Genomic DNA, 19,976 nt, shown 5'->3' with positions numbered 1-19,976 from the left:
ATGTGTTTTATTCTCAGACTTTTCCATGTGGCATTATTAGTGTTTTATTAGTGAATAACCCTTACATTTTAGTACCAGTCTGGGTCCCATTGCGGCATTCTTTTACCTTTATTTCCACAATAGTATTTCTACAAAGATACCAGCATTAAGGCACATTTCATTAGCATGAAGCTACATAGATTTTTCAAATTTGGAATAATGTGTGGGCTGATTGAGTTTAGTGGCTTTTTAACAATTTGGTTCTGTGATATGTCTTCTATCTAATGGAAACAAAATGACTGTTATGCTCCAGCTCAAAATGCTGGAGGCTGATAATCTTTCCTGGTTGTAATACCATTTAGGGATTCATTAGATACCTCTCAAGATACCCACCAGGTTTTAGGAAGGAGAATGTTAAGACTACAGAATCAAACTTGCAATTTTATTTGAAGAAAGGAAAGTGTTGACAACTCCCTTGCTACTGCAGATATCATTACTAGACTTCCCTGCACTTCTTTGTAGATGTTTAAAAAACATAGGAAAAATACCCTCAAATTCAACAGGAGGATTACACTAGGTGTAGACCCAGATTGGTAACATAATTTTCAGTAAATTCCTGGCCAGACTGAAAATAATTACATTATACCACTGGTTTCCATCAGGAAAACAGAGTGAGCACCTTACATTGAGTAAGATTTTATAAATTAATAAAGCTCTTAGGACTCTGTGTACTTTTCATGCACAAAACCAACCTGGATTTTCTCTTTGTTTTGTTTATTCATATTTATTTATTCATAGATTATTTAATATTCAGACTAACAAGAACTGATGAATCTTGTCATGCTTTTCAGAGCCTGAGTTATGGGAAGTGACATGACTGAGAGTTATACTTGTTTTATGTAGCCTACAGGCTTCATGAAGAATGCCGTGATATATTGTACTCACATCTCTATAATATGACTGCAGAAAAGTACTAGTTATGAATGTGGTCCCTGTGAGGAGAATTTGTATGGAGTCTGTGCATGAAGGATTATTGATTCCTGCTAGAGTTGAAAGTCAGTAGCAAGTATGGTAAATAAATCAGGAATCCATTATACCAGTGCATTACTGCCAGAAACACTTGCTTGAATATTTTTTTTTGTTTGTTTTTTGTTTTTTGAACATATGATTATTAACATCAAGATATTTTTCTTATTGCTAATACAGTTTTCCACTCTTTCACCCTTGGGAGAAGCTGCAGAGTCCCCAGGGCAGGACTTCATCTTCTGACCAGGAGCAAGGCAGAGAACAGAGGTCCATGACTCTGAGCAAATTTTCTAGGTCTGGGGAAGTGGTGGTATCAGAAGGAAAAACAGGAATTAATTTCTTCCATCCTTCCAGAGTCTTCCTTCTGTCCTGCAGCCAAAACCTAGGCACAAAAAGGAGACATCTCTCACCCTGTCTAACAAAACTGTCCAACTGCTCTGTCCTTCAAAGGGCTCCTCAGGTCCTGAGTACTGACCTCACTTCTAATTTTTGCTCTGTTTTCTTAAAAATTTTCTCTCAGTCTCAGTCCCATATTTGTTCTTGTGCTGTAAGGATACGAAATAATAAAAAGGTTTAAGTTGGGAGCTTAAGACGTGCTTTCTCAATTTTTTAGGAATTATTGCCTTTCTAAGTGTAATTCAAAATCCTTGTTCCCAGGTGGCTTGAAAAGTCTGTGAAGATTGTTTTCTTTCCTTGATGCAATGCTATTTTTTTTCTCTAACCTGTCTCAAACCATGAGGTATAGTCCTTGACTCAGCTCTAGTGAATTTTACTTAGCACCCAGGGAAACTGTCAGCAGTGGTCAAGAAAGCTGCTTTGGCATTTCCTACTGGGATCTTCATCCTGTCTCCTGCTTTATACACTTACCAGCTTAGACCTACCGTCTCACACACTAACCTTCATCTTTTTTCCACTTTTCACTAAAGATTTTCCTCAGCTTTTTTGCTTCTCCACGTACTGCTCTTCCTTCAAGGACTCTCTGTGTCATGCTACTCCTTCACCCAAAGGATTTGTTGGATTTCTCACCTGATTCTTCAGCCCTTTATGCCCAATGAATCACTGACATACTCTTTATGTCTGTTACATACCAGCTGTCACACAAATGCTTTTGTGAATAACTCAGTGTTTCCTGCCTGCCTCAGTTCCTCCTGTTCAAACCATTCTGCTCACTGCAAACTCTTCTGGACCCTGCTGAGGAAACTCAAACCCTTCAGCTCTTCTCACTGACATAACTCAGTGCCTTAGCCAAACTCTGTTTCTGGAGGTAAACCACAAAAATCTTCTCCACAATCTGAAAATATTTGTGAATATGGAAATAAAGCCTTGTTCAAGACCAAGGAACCAGAAAGTGTTTGTATCTTTTTTGCAGACTGGACAAGAGGATGTAGGGTAAGAACACAGAAGGAAGTGAGCAAGGCAATTGTCCCCTTCATGTCCTCTCCAATATTTTGGGGATCATCCTGCATATGCAGGAGAAATAATCAAGCCCAGGGGCACTGCTAAAAATGGAGAAAGCAATAAGTGCTAAAGGGATTTTAAACATGTAGTTCAAGAACTGGATGAAATTAATTCTACTGAATGGAATAATCTTCCACCAACCTGCTTCTAATCAGAGCCAACCTGCATCAGGATGTGCTTGAACACAATGAACAACCAGAGCATGTTGAGAGAATTTCACCTACATAGTGGAGCCAAACTGACTGCAACTACGAACGTAATGAGATGTTATTAGAGCCCTAAGAACTGAATGAAATCCAATCATCAGAGCACTTGTATCATTAACACCAGTTGTTTATCAGGCAGTGCAGGCTGCAGTCCCTGTGCTAAGTGGTGTCACCTGAGATGTGTTTGCAGGAGCAGGTTGTGCTGTGCCAGGGCAGGGTTGTGCTGATCGGGGTGTGGGTGTCTTGTCAGGTGAGTTAATTACGGCTCAGACACTCAGGTGAAAGCAGGAACATCAGGATAAGTCACACCGAGTGTAGGGCGACTGCAATTGTAGCCTTTGTTCTCTTATTCTGTGTAAAACCTCTTTTCCACAGGTTTCAAAACACTTTTATGCTGATGTTCGAAACTTTGAATCATTGAAAAGTAACCTTAATCCCTGCAGAAAGAGGCCTCTGCCTTGCTTTTTTTTTTTTTTTTCCCCTATTCCCTGCCATTTGAGGACCCTTACAGCCCACAGGCAAGGCAGTGCCCCTGTGCCCGGGGTGAGGGCTATGGGGCCGGGTGGGAAGACAGTTTGTAAGGATAGTGCAGAAGGCAATTTTCCTCAATGAATTACAGCTGTACTGATTGCTGAGGAGTGGAGACAGCCTTGCCTGTCCAATGAGGATGGGTGTTTTATAAAAGAGTGGGTTAGATGGTGGAGAGTTAGTTGGAGATGGAGTTTGAGACCCAGAGTGTGCTGCAGTTTGGGATGGAGTCTGGTGGCTGTGCTGTGAGGAGGAAGGGACATGTGGTTGTGCAAGGGACAGACAAGGTAAGAAGATGCTGTGTAGGGACAGACAGGGTTAGGTGGCTGGGTAAGGGACAGCTCGGGGTTACCCAGTCATGCAGAAAGAAGAAAAAAAACTTGCAGAGAGAAGGAGCTTGTGCTGTGTGGAGCTGCCTATGAGGAAAGAAGTCGGAATTGCCTGAAAGAAGCCATGAGAAGTTTTCAATAAGGGGTCGGTGTGCTGCCAGTCGTGTCTATCGACATAATTACTACAGGGCTATAGCCGCTCTTGGCTCCCTCAGGGATGGGATCTGTCCCATCCTTGTTCTCTAAAGAAGGCAGGGCAGTGCTGGGCCGGTCGGAGTCGGGGATGCTCTTCCCCCCCCCCCCCCCCCCCGGGCTAAATGCAGTAATTAATTCATTGCAGGTGAGAGGTTCGCGGAGTTTGAGGCTCTAAATACGGGTTCTGTGGGAGCTGCTGTGCTTAGCTCCCGATAAAAGGGTTTGGTTTGTGCTCTTTGTGTGAGTTTGGGTATTTTATTGTTTTGTTTTCCTTAGTTTAAGTAAAGAACGAGGGCGGCTCGAAATCCAGCAGCCTCCCTTCCAGGTGAGCGCAGTCCTGTGGAAGGAGCGGGGCAGAAGAGTGATTTACCAATATCGCCATCAATTTTTTACTAAGCCTGTGGAAATACTAAGAATTTTCTCGCGTGTCTGTCTTTATTTGTTGTCTTTGCCCGGTGCTGCTCATCACTCTATACATGCTGCTGGAGCAGCCTCTGCAGACTTGGCTGTAGCCCCGGTCATGCTCTTGCACTGCCCAAGGTGTATTCTTTAATAAATAACTATTTTGTTCCTTTTGCTCTGTTTGTTCTAGGTCAGCCTTTCCAGGCGTTTGTGGGAAAAGCCCATGGAAACAGCAGGAACTGGATGTGCTGTGCCCATTTTCAGGTCAGGTGTGCGTGGAAATAAGGCTTTCTGAAACACTGCAAGTGCTGGGTGCATCTTATACTGCCCTTTTTTCACTGTGGCAGACTTTGCTAACTGTGTCCAGTGGCTCAGCTGATGAGGATGGTAACTAATCAAATTCTTGCATTACTTGGAGTTGTAGTGTCTGCTGCATCCTGATAGGAGAGAAAGCAGAACTTTGTGTGGCTGGGATAAGTTATTAATGAAGTGATTACAGAAACAATGTTTTTGTTCTGCTTTGTGCCTCATGAAAGCTGTTAGCTCCTCTGAGGCAGGAGGAGGAGGAAAGCGATATTTTCATTAGTAGCTGCCAGCATCCCAAAGTGCTCCTTGGGTATTGCAAAGCAGCACAGTATGAATTGCAGCAGAGATAAGGGATGGTAGAAGTCTGTTCTGTGCTTCTCTAGATACCATCACAGTGTGTTATGAATAAATTAGGATAGCAGCATTTGTTTGCCATGTATGTGAACAGTTAAGTAAACTCCTTGAAGGTAAGAAAAAATACTTTTGTTTTAAGTATGAGAACACCTTTTTGTCCAGGTGTTGATATAATAAAGACAAACAAGCAATAACCCACATGAATATTTGAACAGTTTAACAGCTTTAAATATGCTCTGGGGAGTATTTCTAGTAAATAAAGTAGCTTTTGTGTTCATAAACAGAGTGTTACAAGAGTCTGACCTCAGGCTGGGTTAATGAGAAATGATCGAATGAATGAAAATTTTGGTTGTACCGTCAGAAACAATATAAGGGGCAGTTTTATTCCACACCTAGTCCTGAAAGACTGAATGCTAAGTGTGTTTAGCAGAACTGTGCATTACATGCAGTTAATCGGTAGAATGGAGCAAAGCACTGATAATTTTCCGAGAGTGGAAGTAAAACCATTCATAGAATAATGAGACAATGTGTTTCAGGCTCAGGATTTTCTTTCCTGTGCAGTTTCCAAGGCAGTCCATGAAACTCCTGTTCCCTCCAGAACGGCCTGTGAGAGTAACTGCTGCTTAAACTTTCTCTTGTTCTTTGTGATTATTGAAGATCCAGTGATTAGATAATAACAGATTATCTTAGCAGAGTTCTCATGAATTTTGCTGGACAAAGCTGTTAAAGTGTGCATAGTGGTTGCTCCTTTGTCTTTACTTATTATTCTCCCACAATAAAACACACAAATTGATAAGCATTGACTTAAATCACTTCTGACCAAACCTGAGGCCTGAGAAAGGACAGATCCTTTCTTTTGTTCTCCCTTGATGGAATCTTACTCATTTGGTATGCTAGACCTTTGCATAATTAGGCACCAAAGTTGGCCAGACTGAGTAAAACATGCATTTATAGATCAGAAAGGAAAAAAAAAAAGTATGTTTTTTCAGCAGCTGCTACCTGGCTAAATTTTGTCTTGCTTAGGTTTGGCATTCTTTTTGTTACAATAACCTTTTCAAGGCTTTTCAGAGAAAGGGCACATGAGCATTGGAAAGAGTTATTTGTTCACCAGCAATGTGAGCAGTAACATTATTCAAGAGGAATAGGTATGATACAGTTGGAGAGCAGAATTGTGTGTTTTAAGATATTGCCATGATAATTAATATGATTATTTCAACTTTGGCCTTTCTTCTACTTCTGTGCTGTACTGCCTTGCCATTAACAGGCATGATTGTGGCCACTAAGTTTGTTTCAGAACAGAGTTCCAAGTTCGGTCTGAGATTAGCATATTGGATAGGAGTAAAATCTGAGTTGTAAGTTAATGAATAAATTCAGTTTTTAAGTTTGGTTAAATTGTTCTGTAGTAATGTAATGTTACAGTTCTGTAGTGACTTAGTAGAATGGTTTAAAAGGAGTAATTGTCAAGCAACCTCTCCTAGAACTGTGGCTTGTTTTTCTTGCAAGTTTGGTGTTCCTCTACCTGAGTAATGGGAGTTCAACTCCATACCCGAATAATATCATGAGCCAGTGTGAACTTGGGAAAATGGCACAACATTAATATCATAGTTTTTTTTAATAACTACATGGTGGTTGTGTCCTGTTTACAGAGCTATTTGTACCAGCTAATAGAGATTCCTTGATTGAGCAGCTGGTGTCTATAAACAGCCTATGTGTAGGTAGGATAGCAGGAGGGCTGATGGGAGGAGTGGGACTTAGGTTTTTATTGCCTATCATAGTCATGTAGTGACTCTGGGGTATGGGGGTGTGCAGAAAAGGTAGGTGAGAGTTCCATGATATTTCTGAAAGCAATAAAGGAGGAAAAAAACATTGGGGTAGTTACTCTGCAAGAAGGAACAAAAAGGTGAGAAAGGCATGTTTGCTGGTCATTTTCAGCTGCAATTGTGTTTAAAACACAGGTGTTTGTTTTTAAAGATTTTTTTATAGTGGCAGATGAAGGCTTGCAAATTTGAGAATTAGGTGTTCACTAAAGGTAAATGGAGAATTTAGATGTGCTGTGAAATGAGGAAGCTGAAAGTGACGCTGCTGGAGCCGACCCAGCGCAGCAACTCCATGTCAGCAAAAGGGGAGAGAGTCCCTATTCCTTCCTCCCCTCGCACATCCCCTGGCTACGTGATCCCCTCCCTTTTGTCTGAACAAGATTGTTGATTATCTTTACTGAGCATCAGTGAGTTGACTGAGAAGGACAGCAGGTTACTCGTGGTTGCTGGAAACAACAGGAAAAAGAGTGTGGGAGGTTGGGAGATGTAGGAGGATGCAAACTCTCCTTTGAGGCAGGGAGTTTTTAGACTGTGATAAGCATTCGAGCTGTGAAATGCAGCATCCCCTCAAGAAAATATGTATTGCATTGTTCGGAGGAGGAAAAGGCAGGTTGTTCCCCAAGGGAAGAGAAACCAGGCAAGGAAAGTGACAGTCCCACAGTATGAGTAGAAGACAGAAGGAATAATAACTTAGCTCAATTTCTGCCACTTGCAAGCAGGTTCAGAGGACACTGAAAAAGAAAGTAGTGAATGAAATATCCTGTCTGAGCTGTCTGCAGTGAGAATTTGACAAATGAGATCACTGGTTCTTTTACAGCATGAAAAACGACAAGAGTTTAGATAAAGCTTCAACTTCGGTGCTGATGACTCAAATCTGGTTGTAGTTATTGTCTTGTTTCCCCTCAACTTCTCAGAATAATGGCCACATGTGTGCCAGATGTTTTCTTTTTCCATCCTAAATGTATCTGGAAGTACAAGATGTACTCCCCTCTCAGAGACAGGGTACACAGAATGGGCCAAATGAGGAGTTTGGGCATTTCGCTTTTTAGGGTGGATTTGGAACATAGCTGCCAGTTCATTGCTTATTGCTAAACTGATAAAACACATTCTTGATCCAGGTTTCTAGCCTGGCATGGGATGGTTTAGATTGGAAAAGTCACCCAGTGGCCACTCTTCTACCAAGAGGATCTTTAACCATGTGTAGGTGGCTATGGCCACACTCCCCACCAGGTCACTGTGATTTGTTTACTAAACCTTCCAGCAGAACAACTGTGAAATATGCCCATCATAAAATGAACCTGTCAAGTTCAGCTGCAGCTCTGAGTCAGTAGGGTTTAAAATTTACTTTTTTTGGAATAATTTTGTCTGAGATTTTCTGATTCTAGAGGCAATATTGAGCTCTAATCTCAATACAAGTGCATCATTACAAATGCCTGCATTTGGGTGTGTTGCTGTCTGCCTATGGGATGACTGATTTGTGCTGTAGCATTCAGTAGCACTATACTTGTACTACCTAAGTCCTTTCCCTAGCAACTTGAATTAATCAAAATGTTGCCAAATAATGCTCCCCTATCTAATCTAATGACTTGTTCATGTTAGTTTAAATGCTCCCTGTGTAATCAAACTACTTAATAGTGATACAATTAAGTAGAATTTTAAACATTAACCATAATGTCTGTTTTATGCTGTCTACCTTGCTGGGGGAGAATAAAACCATTCTTATTCCAAAGAATTCCACTTTTTGCCACTTCTTTAAGCAACTTAAATCAGTTTTATATTCACTTCTATATTTATAGAAGTTTGCCAACGATCAGAAAATAGATGGCAAACGTTGCTTCTCTTGTTTTTCTCGAGAATTAGTTTTCTCTACTACTACTAATTTGTAATCCAGTCTTTCCTACTAAAATATGTGACCCAAGTTCAGGAAGATATTAGGAAGCAAAATAGAGGGCATTGTTACTCTTCAAACTCAAAAAGAGCTGAGGAGAGGAGGGCAAATATAGATCAGGATTTTCCAAAGGAAATAACTGAGTTGTTCATCCTGTGCTGGCTTGCAACTTATTTTAGTGAGATGGCCCTAGACAAAATTGATGCTTGTTTGGATTTTCACTTCAAAACTAGGCCTGAAGATAATATTCTTGTATGTCTAGAATCTGCCTTAGCTGTGGAGCTGGAGCATGGTCTTTGTGGATTTCATATTTTATTTTCAACCTGGGTGTATTGCACTGCTTTACTACATCTTGGCCATTTTACACTGGGTTTAAACTTCCAAATTAGCTACAAGGAAGCTGGAATGCCTGGAAGGTGGTGGGAGGGGAAAGAAAACATGGATTGCATCTTAATCAAAAGAACAGGCTGAGTGAAAGGATGATGTTTACCTTGTGGGGATCCACACCTCTACTTCCCATGCAAGCTATTTTTGTGTTCTGAAAATAGCTTAAACTTGCAACTAAAGGAATCCAAGAATAAATATCCAATTTCATTCTTCTTTTAGAAATTTTTCAATTCCTTTAGGAACTTAATGTATCGGTCTTTTTTTCCTTGTTGAGAGGATAGAATTGGTGATAAGTGTAGCATTCTGTGTTTTGTGGGATTTGTAATGAACTGAAGAAAAACACTTCTGTGACTTTCAATTTATCGTGCAAGATGGAGAGGCAGCTTGGTGTTCTGCATGTTTTGACTTTTAAAATGGATAGAGATGCATTCAGGGACTGTCATCTCTTAACTTTGATGGTTTATGTCATTTAGTTGTTTTATGTGATGTGCATGAACTTTTGTTCAAAAACTTTGTAAGCATTTAATTATTTAGACACGTTTTTGATGGGACAATATTTTCATGTGCATTATTTATATTTTAAAAAATACAGACGTATTAAATTTGTTTATTTTGTTACCGTAACTTGTTTCCTCAAGTTTTATCTTTTACAAGGCTGAATAGAATTTGGAAACCGAGTGTCAGCATTACAGGAAATGGCTCCAGCTATGACTTTTACCATAAACCATGTTTGCAATTACTAGTACTTCAGTTTCTTTATAAACACCAATGTGGAATTAGTATGTATTTTTTTGAATCCAGAAAGTATGGATTCATCTGGTGCTGATTATCCTGTTACCACATGTTAATTATGCCTGGCAAGGATTTTGTTCTTTTCCATTATATGTTTGTGGAGAAGCCAGTTAGTTCTGCTTCATTTCAGCAAACTGGGCTGATGCCCAGACAACTATTAGTAGCTTTGTTGTCATTATTTATACTGAATGGCAAAATTTATGTTTATCAGGGTGAACTATGCAACCTGAAAGGGAAGTTCTTGGAGAAAAACATTTGTTTCCTTTCCTTTGTACTTATGCCATGTTCAAGATAGCTACATTTTCACAGGCCCTGATGTTTTTATTGGGTATTTCCATCAATTAAAAAAAATAGCCTCGTATTTTGCAACTGCAGTCTTGGCTATAAGGCATCATGAGCATATAAGGGAAATCTGCTCTAATAAGTACCCGGGGAAAACACTAATAATGCACTCAAATTATCATTCAGCTGTTTCTCACTGAGGTAAATCTGTACAATCAGGAGTAAAATCTTAGTGGGTAGCTGTGCTACAGTTACTTTGTGATTGCTGCCTTTTTTTATGGAACAGTTGTATTTCAGCACCATCTATAGGTATTTAAAGGAAATCTATTTAGATCCATGACAGGATTCACAAATGGATTCTGTATTTATTGAAAGTGGGACTATTTGTGACATTTGCATAGCTGCTGTTACAAACGCTTTTCTTATTTAACCTTGGTCCAAAAACATAGTAACTTGCTATGTAATATATATGAAATATGGTATAACATTAAATTTGTTTTATTGGAGAAATATTGAGTATGGAACTACATGATTAGAGAGCATGACAGGAAGCTTAATGAGATGTAATTTTTACAAATAGTGCAGGTTTTGTCTCTTACTCTAAGGACGGGGGGAAAAATAGGTTTTTAGTAGTGTCAAATTTTCTCTGGATTCACAGGTGGGTTTTCTGTACTTTAGGAAGTGTTTTTACTGATTAAAACCACAGAATTGGTCTTCACCCTTAAACTTACTCAAACATGGCTGAGATAAGTACCTGGTAGATTTTTTTCTGATCCAGTGTCTTCTCTACATGGATTGATTCATGTTTTTGAATTGGGCAAGAGTGGTAAAATTACTGGCCTTTTGAAAGAGTGAAGACATAAGAACTCAGGTTGTCTGGTTTTCCCAGAGAAAATCTCTCTTCAAAGTGTCCTTTTATGCCAGTGCCAACTCAATTGCATTTTAATATTTTTTGCACTCCCTTAAATCTACATATAGCTTAAACAAGCGGTTTTTGGTAGATTTTATGGGAATTTTTTTCGTGTGGTGGGTTTTGTGTTTTGTTTGGGGTGGTTTTTTTGTTTTTTAAATTATAAGCCAGAATGTCTCAGATGAGCCATATAAAATATATGCCCAAACACAATACCTTAAAATATGTTGCTAGGCCTAAAGCAAAAACTGTTCAACAAGAAGTGTTGTATTGTCCTGGAAGGGAGAATATCTAATTGGAGGGGAAAGTGACAACATTTTACACTTTATTTCAAAAATTCTGTGTTGCAGTTTTAATATTGCTGCAAAAATTTAATAACAGAGTATATGCCATACAGACTCTCTTTTCAGAGTTGTTGACCCTTGTACTGGATTTACTCAAGAGGAAGAAATGTGTTAAGGGCTCTTCTGGGACTGCCTGGGTTTTCCAGGCTAGGAATACTAGTGGATTTATGCTCATCCAGTAATCATTGCTGTGCTGCCAGAGTTTAAACACAACCTAAATAAGTGAGAGAGAGAACGGATGGCAAATGCAGCTCAGTAATGCCTCCTGCACAGCATTTGGAAATCCTGAACCATTAAAGGCAGCTCCATGTCTCTCTTGTTATTTATATTTACATGTTTTTATGGAGTAAATAGTGCCAGATGGAAGAAACTGTCAATCCCTCTGTGGACAGGAAGCTGAGAAGGGTGGAGCTTTTCCCATTATTTTGTCAACAGTGTGAGAAAATAAGTGAAGGGCAAGTAGTTCTGCCTAAATGGGGAGTATTTATTGCATGAGCTGTAATTTTCCCTTCTGTTTTACAGGGGTGTTTCTTGCTGTGTCTGTACATTTTTCTGCATCTCTGGCTAATAGCAGTTGCAGGTGCAATTCAGTTTATAGAGTGATGGTCTGTGCCTTTGCATTTATTGATAAATGCAGCAGGGGCCTTTGAGTTTACTCTGGGCTATCCAGCTTGTATTCCTGAAGGTGAAATTGTTATTGACCAAATTTTTCTAATAATCTGTATAATGAATATAGACTGAGCAATCTCCTTGTCATCTCCTCTGTCAGTTCATTTTTGGTTAGATCACACACAAATAATTGAGAAATTTTGGTTTTTAACCCCCTCTGGGCAGATGTTAGTAGTAGCACTAGCCACTTTAATATTAAGAAAAACAAGGAAACAAACAAAACCAGAATGTCCCCCAAATTAAACCCAATTCTTGAAACAATGAGCTCCAGCAAAGGAAATTAAGCTTGTTTTTTACCAAAAAAATCTAAAGGTGAAATTATGCTCGCCTCATGGAAATTATCTTTATACAGAAAAAGTGACAAGGCTGCCAAACTCTGGTAATATATTTTTCCTTTCACCCAGAAAGATCCAGTGCAACAAGCTGTATGATTTAAATGAGTAAGGGATGTAAACAAAGACCTGAAGGTAATAAGTGAGGTCATTCAAGTGGAAGAGACTATTTATCCTAAAGCAATCAGTCAAAAAGAATAATTTTTGTATGAAGGTGGATGGGAACAGAGATGGATGAACAGAATTCTGGGTGATCACAATTGGACATGTACTGTATGCCATTTGCTACTCTGTAAACTGGATATTATCCCATTCAAGGGCACTATTCAGCACACACAAAAAAATCAGCTGTTGGATCACTAACAGATTTTCATTTTGGTCTTCGGTAGTAGGGCAAAATTGGATTTTATTGAAATGGAAACCAACTTTATGGGAAAGGCACTGCAGGTTATTGTTTTTTAGTGCCAAGTATTACAAACAGGACTCAATTTTCACAGGGAAATAGATGCAGCAGACTTCATACCCAGCTCTTTGAGGAAATGAACCTTCCTGATGATAGTCTGAGCTTTATGCAGCATATCCAAGATATAAGCAGAAAGCATATCTGGCTTTTGTATTAGCAGATATAAATACCTTAACAAAGCTTGACAGTCTACTTGCTTTCTACTTTTCTTTGTGACATTTATTGGTTTGAAATAATTTGTTTTCCTGTGGAGCAGGTTTCAGCATGAACAAAACTGCTTCCAAAATGAGAGGAGCAGTTAAACAGCAGCATTTCTCTTAGAAGCAGTTGACAATATTCATAACCCCACAAAAAAAGCAAAGCCAAACTGCAGTGGCTTCTTTCTGTGCTATATAGTTACAAGTTGTGTGGAAAAGTTTCTAAAGTCAGGCACTTCTTTGATCTGTCATTATTTTTTGGGCAATGGGGATACCCATGTTTTAAAATTCTGTCAGACTTTTAGAGAAAAGAAGCTTTGCTGGAGTGAAGAGAGAAAATAGAGTGGGCTTGTATTCAGAGAATGAACTCCAAGAGAGAAGGCTGCAAAGGAATTTAAAACATAGGAAGGGAAATTCAGTCTCCTTTATGCTGAATGCATGGATTGGTTTCTTCTGTCCAATGTCTGAATGTTTTAATCCTTCTTCACCTGCATCAAGTCAAGAAAAATGTAAACTTAAATTGTCAGATTCTGTTAGTGCAAAAGTTGGTAGAGGTTTATCTTTATCTTCAATTGCTTTCCAGCTACATTAGTGAATACTTTTTAATGAGCAACAAGCCATCCTCATGTATTTTTCTGGTAGTGCAATTATTGCTGATTTTTAATAATGTCTATTGCTTACACCTAAGAAAGCCAATACGTCACCTCTTCATGCTATTTTATAATTGATTTATTTTTATACATTGTGTCCTTTGAAGATACTTGGTATATAATTGAGGTTACAAAATACGCATAGATTTTTGGGTTTGTTTGTTTTCTTGATAAAACAATTTTGATGTGAAGTCTAAAGTGTTCTCTCAAGCCCCCCAAAAGAACGTGTGATAAATATTAATATTTCAATTAAGATGTAAAACAGTGCTAGCCAATCCCAAGTAATTCTCAGAGGTTGCTTTGTGAGAAAATAAGGCAGAGGGAAACAGTATTTGTGGCAAAAGACTGATGAGAAGTTCTAAGAAGATGTTATCAAGAAAATAAGATGACCAGACACAACTATTTTAATATAAATGATGAAAGAATGGCATGAAATTATGTTTGCATTGTACTTTCATTAAAGGCATGTGCCTTTAATGAAATAAATACAGTGCCCCGTTTATTTACTGTCAATCAGGGTACAAGAGGGAAATCAATAAGATTAAAGAAGAAAAGATTTCCCTAAAAAAAAGATCAGAAAGATAAATTCATTCAGTTTAGACAGAGGTTACAAAGAGCAGAGCAAAAGCAGATTGAATGAGTGTGATTTAGGGAGTCATTAGAGGATTTTCCTTTGCTGTTTCATGTCAGAGGAGGCTGTAAATGCACCCTCAGAGATAAAAGGATGACAAAGAAATTTCATTTCCAAGTAAAACAAAGTTATAAAAGTTACTAAGATCATTAAGAGAAAACACTTTCATTTTCAAAAAGGCGAAGAAGTGTGTGGACCACAGTGCAGTCTCTATGTGGTTAAGGCATTACCTACAGGAGTCACACTGCAGAGCTGCTGCTGATAGGGCAGAGATTTTGCTTCTCCTGGTCTGTGTGTGTATCAGCAAAGGAAGGTATCTAGAACAGCTGGCTTCAAAGTGAGCAGAAGCAGTTTGAACTAACGGGATCAATTTTAGAAGTGTTCTAAACGCTGTCCCATCCAGCAGGAGAGAGTCAGATCGAGTGAGTTGTGGAGATTTTGTGTCCTTACTCTTAACACAACCTTACCAGGCAAATGTTGAGTGCTGTGGCAGGAACTGCCAGCTTGGGCTGAAATGAAGGAAATCGATGCTGTGGGCCAGCCTCCAGCTGCAGAAGCCAACCTGTCTCATGTCCACAGTCACACTAACTCTGCTCCATTCCTGACAAAAATTCTGTCCCTGTCAGACACCTGCCCAAAGGGGACAGGAGATAGTTGCACTGCAGTTTCTGTGGCAATTCCCATTCTTCTCCACCTTAGAATGACTTATTTTCTCTTTTCCCACTCTAGCTTTAGGCCAAGGCAGACAGGATTTGAAAGGGCACTGTTATTGCAAAGTGAATATTAACCCTTTAGAGACATGCAGTCATTCAGCTTCCATTTCAGTTTGAGTCCTGACCACTTTTTTGCTATTAAATATCACTGCTTTCTGTCATGCAGTGTGACTGTTTGTAAGTGTTGCCAGTTTGTCTTTTACCAAAAGATAATCAGATATTTGTCCTGCTGACTTCATCTGCTTTCATAATTTTCATTTTTATCTCTGTAGTCATACCTGGACTCCTACATTTTTGAGTCCAAACAGTAAGCTCAGGCAGAGAGAGAGGCAAAAGGACACCTGATTTTCAGTAGCTTTGCTGCAACTCCCAGTGACTTCTTAAGCCTGTTCATCATCAAATGCTAGAAATCTAAATAGAAAAAAACCCCGAATATGGAAAATGTCACATATGGTTTTAGTAATATCACATAATGCTGGAGAAAGAGGAAGCCTCAGGTGCTTGATATACTTTCTCCTGTTACACCTTTATGTGATAAGTATGGCCCATGCCAGAGAGCCGTGATTGTTTGTTGCTGTAGACAAATCATCCTTTGAAATAATGAACTACCGAACTAGAGAAAGCACTTGGAGCTTTGGATAAGTTCTAATTTTCTGGAGCTGAAGTACAAGTCCATAAGAAGGTTTGAAAGAAGGAAAGAATCTTCTGTGTTGTATAAGCAATAACTGCTTGCAGATTTTTATCTCATTACTGAGATGAGTTTTGTATTTAATGATTTGTCATTTTTTTAAAAAAAATAGGTTTCAGAATAGGTGAGAGCCCAGACTTCTCATGTTGCTGCTAATGTTATTTTTATAAGTCACCCAATAAAAAGGACAAAATGAAAGGGAGACTAGCAACAAGAGTACTTGCCTGAGACAATTTTTCTCTTTTAAGTAATTAGCCCTAAATGATACTGGCATATGTCTTCAGGTTCTGGCTTTCTGCATAGATTGGATTGTAGCTTTCTATTGGTATATTCCCAGGGAAAGTTAAGTTTTATTGGATTGACATTTTGTGATTGAAAGCTGTTTCATGGTAAATCACCATTATTTGTACAGCCTACCCACGTTTAAAAGGATGCCTTGCTTCCCAAATCCATATACAACACTTTAGGTGGTTGTTAATCTGTGTATAGACATGATTTAATACCTTGAAGAGAGAGAAGTTTGTGCAAGATTCTGTTTTTTCTAAAGAAAAGCATTAATAAGATTACAGTGTAGAGCTGCTGTACAAAGCTTTTCATCTTGATGCATAGAGAATGTGAAATTTTCTTTCCTATTTCTTCTTCTACGTTATTTTAAAGGCTTTCTTATTGCAGTAAGCTGTTTAACTGTACTTGCATTAAGACATACTGCAGTAGCTGAATTCAAAGAAGGAATGTTTCTAGAATAGGGCATCTTATGGCAGTTTTATAACTTTGGATTTGTACTGGAGAATCTATAATCAGTATGGAGTTTTAATCTTTATAGATTTCCTTTATTGTGCTTCTATGGAACCTGCACCAAAGTGGAAGTTGCAAAAAACAGGAATATATTTGTCTTCCTCTTGCTGAACTGCTTAGTAACTCTTTATGGCTCATTCCAGTCCAGGTAAAATATCTGACAATAAGTTAGTCTGTTTGATTGGGTGGGATATCAGCTGCATTTTTACAAATTGACCGTTGGGGGAAATTTACTCCATCACAGAGCAGCCATTTAGGGGACATTATTGGGAACCATATTAAATTGGATTAGTCCAAATTCCTTGTTCAAGCTATACTGCTGGTTGGGCATCTGGCCTTTATGTGGTGCAGTAAAAATCTCTCATAGAAAAGGCAGCAAAATAGCCTAGTTATGTTATTTTGTAGTTAGCACACTTGTCTGGCTCTGTGATGTATATTTAGTAGATTGATTTGAAAAATTACTAGGCTTTAGACAGTGGCCCTCACATTATACCTGACAAAGTTTATTAGAAACTAGGCATTGTCTGGGAAGGAAATGAGTGAATAAATATGAGAACTGAAATAATTTTAAATCAAAATTTTCTTGTCTCTGTGCACTTCCAATAGCTTGGGAAGAAATTGCTGGTAGCTGGATTTATAACAAGGCAGTCCTTTTTAGGGATCAAAAACAGCTTATTCTTTTTAGGAATAAGATGCATGTGATGAGGATAATCAGGTATCAGGTGTACTTGTGAAAGTGCATTGGGCTATCTTTGTTATCTCAAGTCTTTAAAGGTTTTGTTCAACAGTAGAAAGTTCTAAGAAAAAGTCATCTCCTTTCATGTGCAGCCTTCAGTGCTCTTCTCATGTCCCACTTGCAGTTGCTTCCTGGGCTTAGGACAGTCTTTCCTTCTTTCCAGGCTGGGAGTGGTTGGTGGGACACAAAGTGTTCCCAGGGTACTGAGCATCTCTGCTGGACCATCTCATCTCAGGGATTAGAATTATTACTTTTGTTTTCAACTTTTAATTTTTCCTTTCCATACTTAGGTGATTTCGTATTATTGCCAAATTATGAGAGGTGTTTGGATAAAGTAGGAACTTCCTGCCAACTTGTCTGAGCAAAAATGGAAAAAAAGTAACTCAAATGCCTTTAAAAGAAATAACTTCCAAAGCTTTTGAGTTGAAAATAAAAGCTTCACGGGTTTGTTTGTTTGTTTGTTTGTTTGTTTTTTTTTTAGTTAAAGTCCAAGTTTCAGTGACAGTGTAGGTAAACACTGAAGTTACTAGCATGGGTTACATTTTAGTATGAAAATTACATTGCAGACACACAAACTGAAACTTTAAAGGTTAAAACTTTGCAACCAGGAACTTTTTAGCTGAACTCTGTAAAATAAAAAGGATAACAAGCAAATTATCCAAATAGTTCATTGCATCAAGGTGAGCTGGAAGATGTTTTCTTGATTCTTTACAGGCTTTGCATTGACTGAAGAACTACCTTTATTCCAGCTCCAAACATTCCAGGTTAATTTACAGATTTGTTTTTATCTCCAAGGCATAAATTCTCTATTTGCTTAGACTTTGCAAGCATTAATTTTTGTGATTTTTGGCAGTCTAATGGAAAACTAGTGATTCTACAGTCAGAATTATCATGGTTAAATGCAAAGCCCTCACTCTATCCTCAAAAATCCCAGCTATGGCTGTCCAAGTGTTTTCTTGTCCCACTGGCTTACAGTTGACTTTTAAGCTGTAGTTAAACAATAGTGCTACACTGTCCTGGTCTCTTGGGGAGTGTTGGTGTTGCTGATGAGCTTCAGTCAAACCAGTTAAATGTTCTGTATGATCTATTCTGAAATTAAATCTATAACAATGTTTGGCTTTCCACTGGCACCCATTCAAGCATGTGGCATATTTAAGTATATTATACATTTTATTAGAAACTCTGGGGAAGTTAAACAGACTCTTAAATTCTGTCTCTAATGGTTGCAAAGAAGAGGACAGAAGGGTTTGCTCTTCCTAGTCAAGCACTACAGTCAGTAGAAAGGGAAATGGTCAGGACAACAGAAGGAATTGTCCATTTTATGACAGTGAACAAGACTGGGGCTAGATGATATGAGGAAACATCACTGGCAGAACTTTGTGTTTTGTAGTAAGTGATATTCAGTTATAATAGCTGTTCCTGCAGATATCTTTATGGTCATACAGATACTGTTGTGCTTTATATTTGCCTTTGGACAAAAAAAATCTGCTGTAAATATTGCTACATGATCTTTTGTATTGGGAAGGTATTGAAGAGACAATAGGAAAAGGAAGAAACATGAAAAATATCAAGAGGAATTATCAGCCTTTGATTGTTGTGGCTTTTTTTTTAATAGGTGAATACAGTGACAATAGGAAGTAAAGTGATCTCTCCTGCACCAAGAACATTTTTAAAAGGTGTTATTCTCCAGAAAGAGTTTGATATTTTTGCAACCCAAATCAAAAGTACTCCTTTTCCTCAAACTCTAGTGCCTAGTTAAGAGCAGATGCTGCTTTGGGTGGGGTAGGAATGGTCCCAGTGAGGAGCCCATGCAGGATCAGACCCAGGTTATAAACCTGGGACTGCAGTCCAGCACTGAGGAAGAGGAATGTTGGAGCCTTGGGCAGGAAGTATTCTGTTCTGCTCCTGGTTTGATGTCTTGGTGTGAGTAAGGCTTGAAAAATGATATTTCTGTTGTGGAGCTCCTCATGGTTTGGTGCTTCAGGAGCCATAAACTGTTTAAGGTACCACACTCTCTATTGGTGAGCTTGAACACAATTTCAGCAGGGTTTCAGTGTCTGCCCTTTCCTCAGATCATGGCAAGCAATGATGGTTCTCTAATCACTCATTCAGGGTCACTGGGTCATGTTATATATAATGAAAAGCCTAAAAATTAAAACATACACAATTTTAAGGTCAGAGAAGTTGGTTTTCAGCCAACAAGGCTGCTACAACACAGATCAGAGTTTGCTCTCATGAATGGTGACAAGCAAGAACCAGAGAGACTTTGTTTCATAAATGTAATGTTGACTGAAGTTTCAAGTATTTTTATTTACATTATATAAAAGATCCGGTAAGGAGCTAAAGAAATTACCTTTTAGTGTGGTTTTTGTGTCAAGAATGTGGTTCTTGACATCCAGCCAGAAATGTGAACACATTGTTCAAAACATTCTTTGTAAGAAAAGCCAGTTGGGGACAGTGGCCTGGCTTCTCTGCTCTGTGTTTCTGGAATAGAATGTGTGTTTTATAACCTCGGGGAGCTTGTGGAAATGAGTAACATACTGGTCCAATGAAAAAGAAAATTTCCTGAAGCTCTGCTGCAGTTCTCTAGAACTCTATCACTGTGGGTCTCCTTCCTTGGCTTGAGAGCTGTGGGGCTCAAAGTGACTTCACTCCTTGGCCATCAAATTTAGTGTTCCTAATCCAAGATGCTGAGAACAGTGCAAGGGCTCACCCTCTGCACAGCAACAGAGCTGTCTTGCCTTGCTTTAGGCTTAGCTCCATTTACATCTCATTCTGACCATGAATAAAATTGCTTAATAATGACTTCGATTTGCATATTCCACACTGGTTGAGAGCCTGTAGTACAATTCTTACTTTCACAGTCCTGTTCATGAGAAATAGGTCTGTTCTGTACTTT

The 19,976-nt window shown here is 38.7% G+C and overlaps 1 protein-coding gene across 6 annotated transcripts in view; it reads left to right on the top strand.

Annotated features, from left to right (window-relative positions):
- LOC106855919 (calcitonin gene-related peptide type 1 receptor) overlaps window positions 1–19,976 on the top strand; it is a 196,390-nt gene that overhangs the window by 61,787 nt on the left and 114,627 nt on the right. For all 6 annotated transcript variants that reach the window (XR_015804774.1, XM_088167754.1, XM_088167757.1 and 3 more), the window contains exon 2: window positions 4,314–4,387. Coding sequence is in view for 5 of the 6 variants with exons in the window: in XM_088167754.1 (XP_088023880.1) it covers window positions 4,314–4,387 (74 nt within the window). In the remaining variant the exon portion in view is untranslated. The remainder of the gene's footprint in view (window positions 1–4,313; window positions 4,388–19,976) is intronic.

This window comes from Sturnus vulgaris, chromosome 7 (genome assembly GCF_052056855.1).
Source record: "Sturnus vulgaris isolate bStuVul1 chromosome 7, bStuVul1.hap1, whole genome shotgun sequence".
In the NCBI taxonomy this organism is placed as follows: Eukaryota; Metazoa; Chordata; class Aves; order Passeriformes; family Sturnidae; genus Sturnus; species Sturnus vulgaris.
This window is presented reverse-complemented; position numbering and strand designations above follow the sequence as displayed.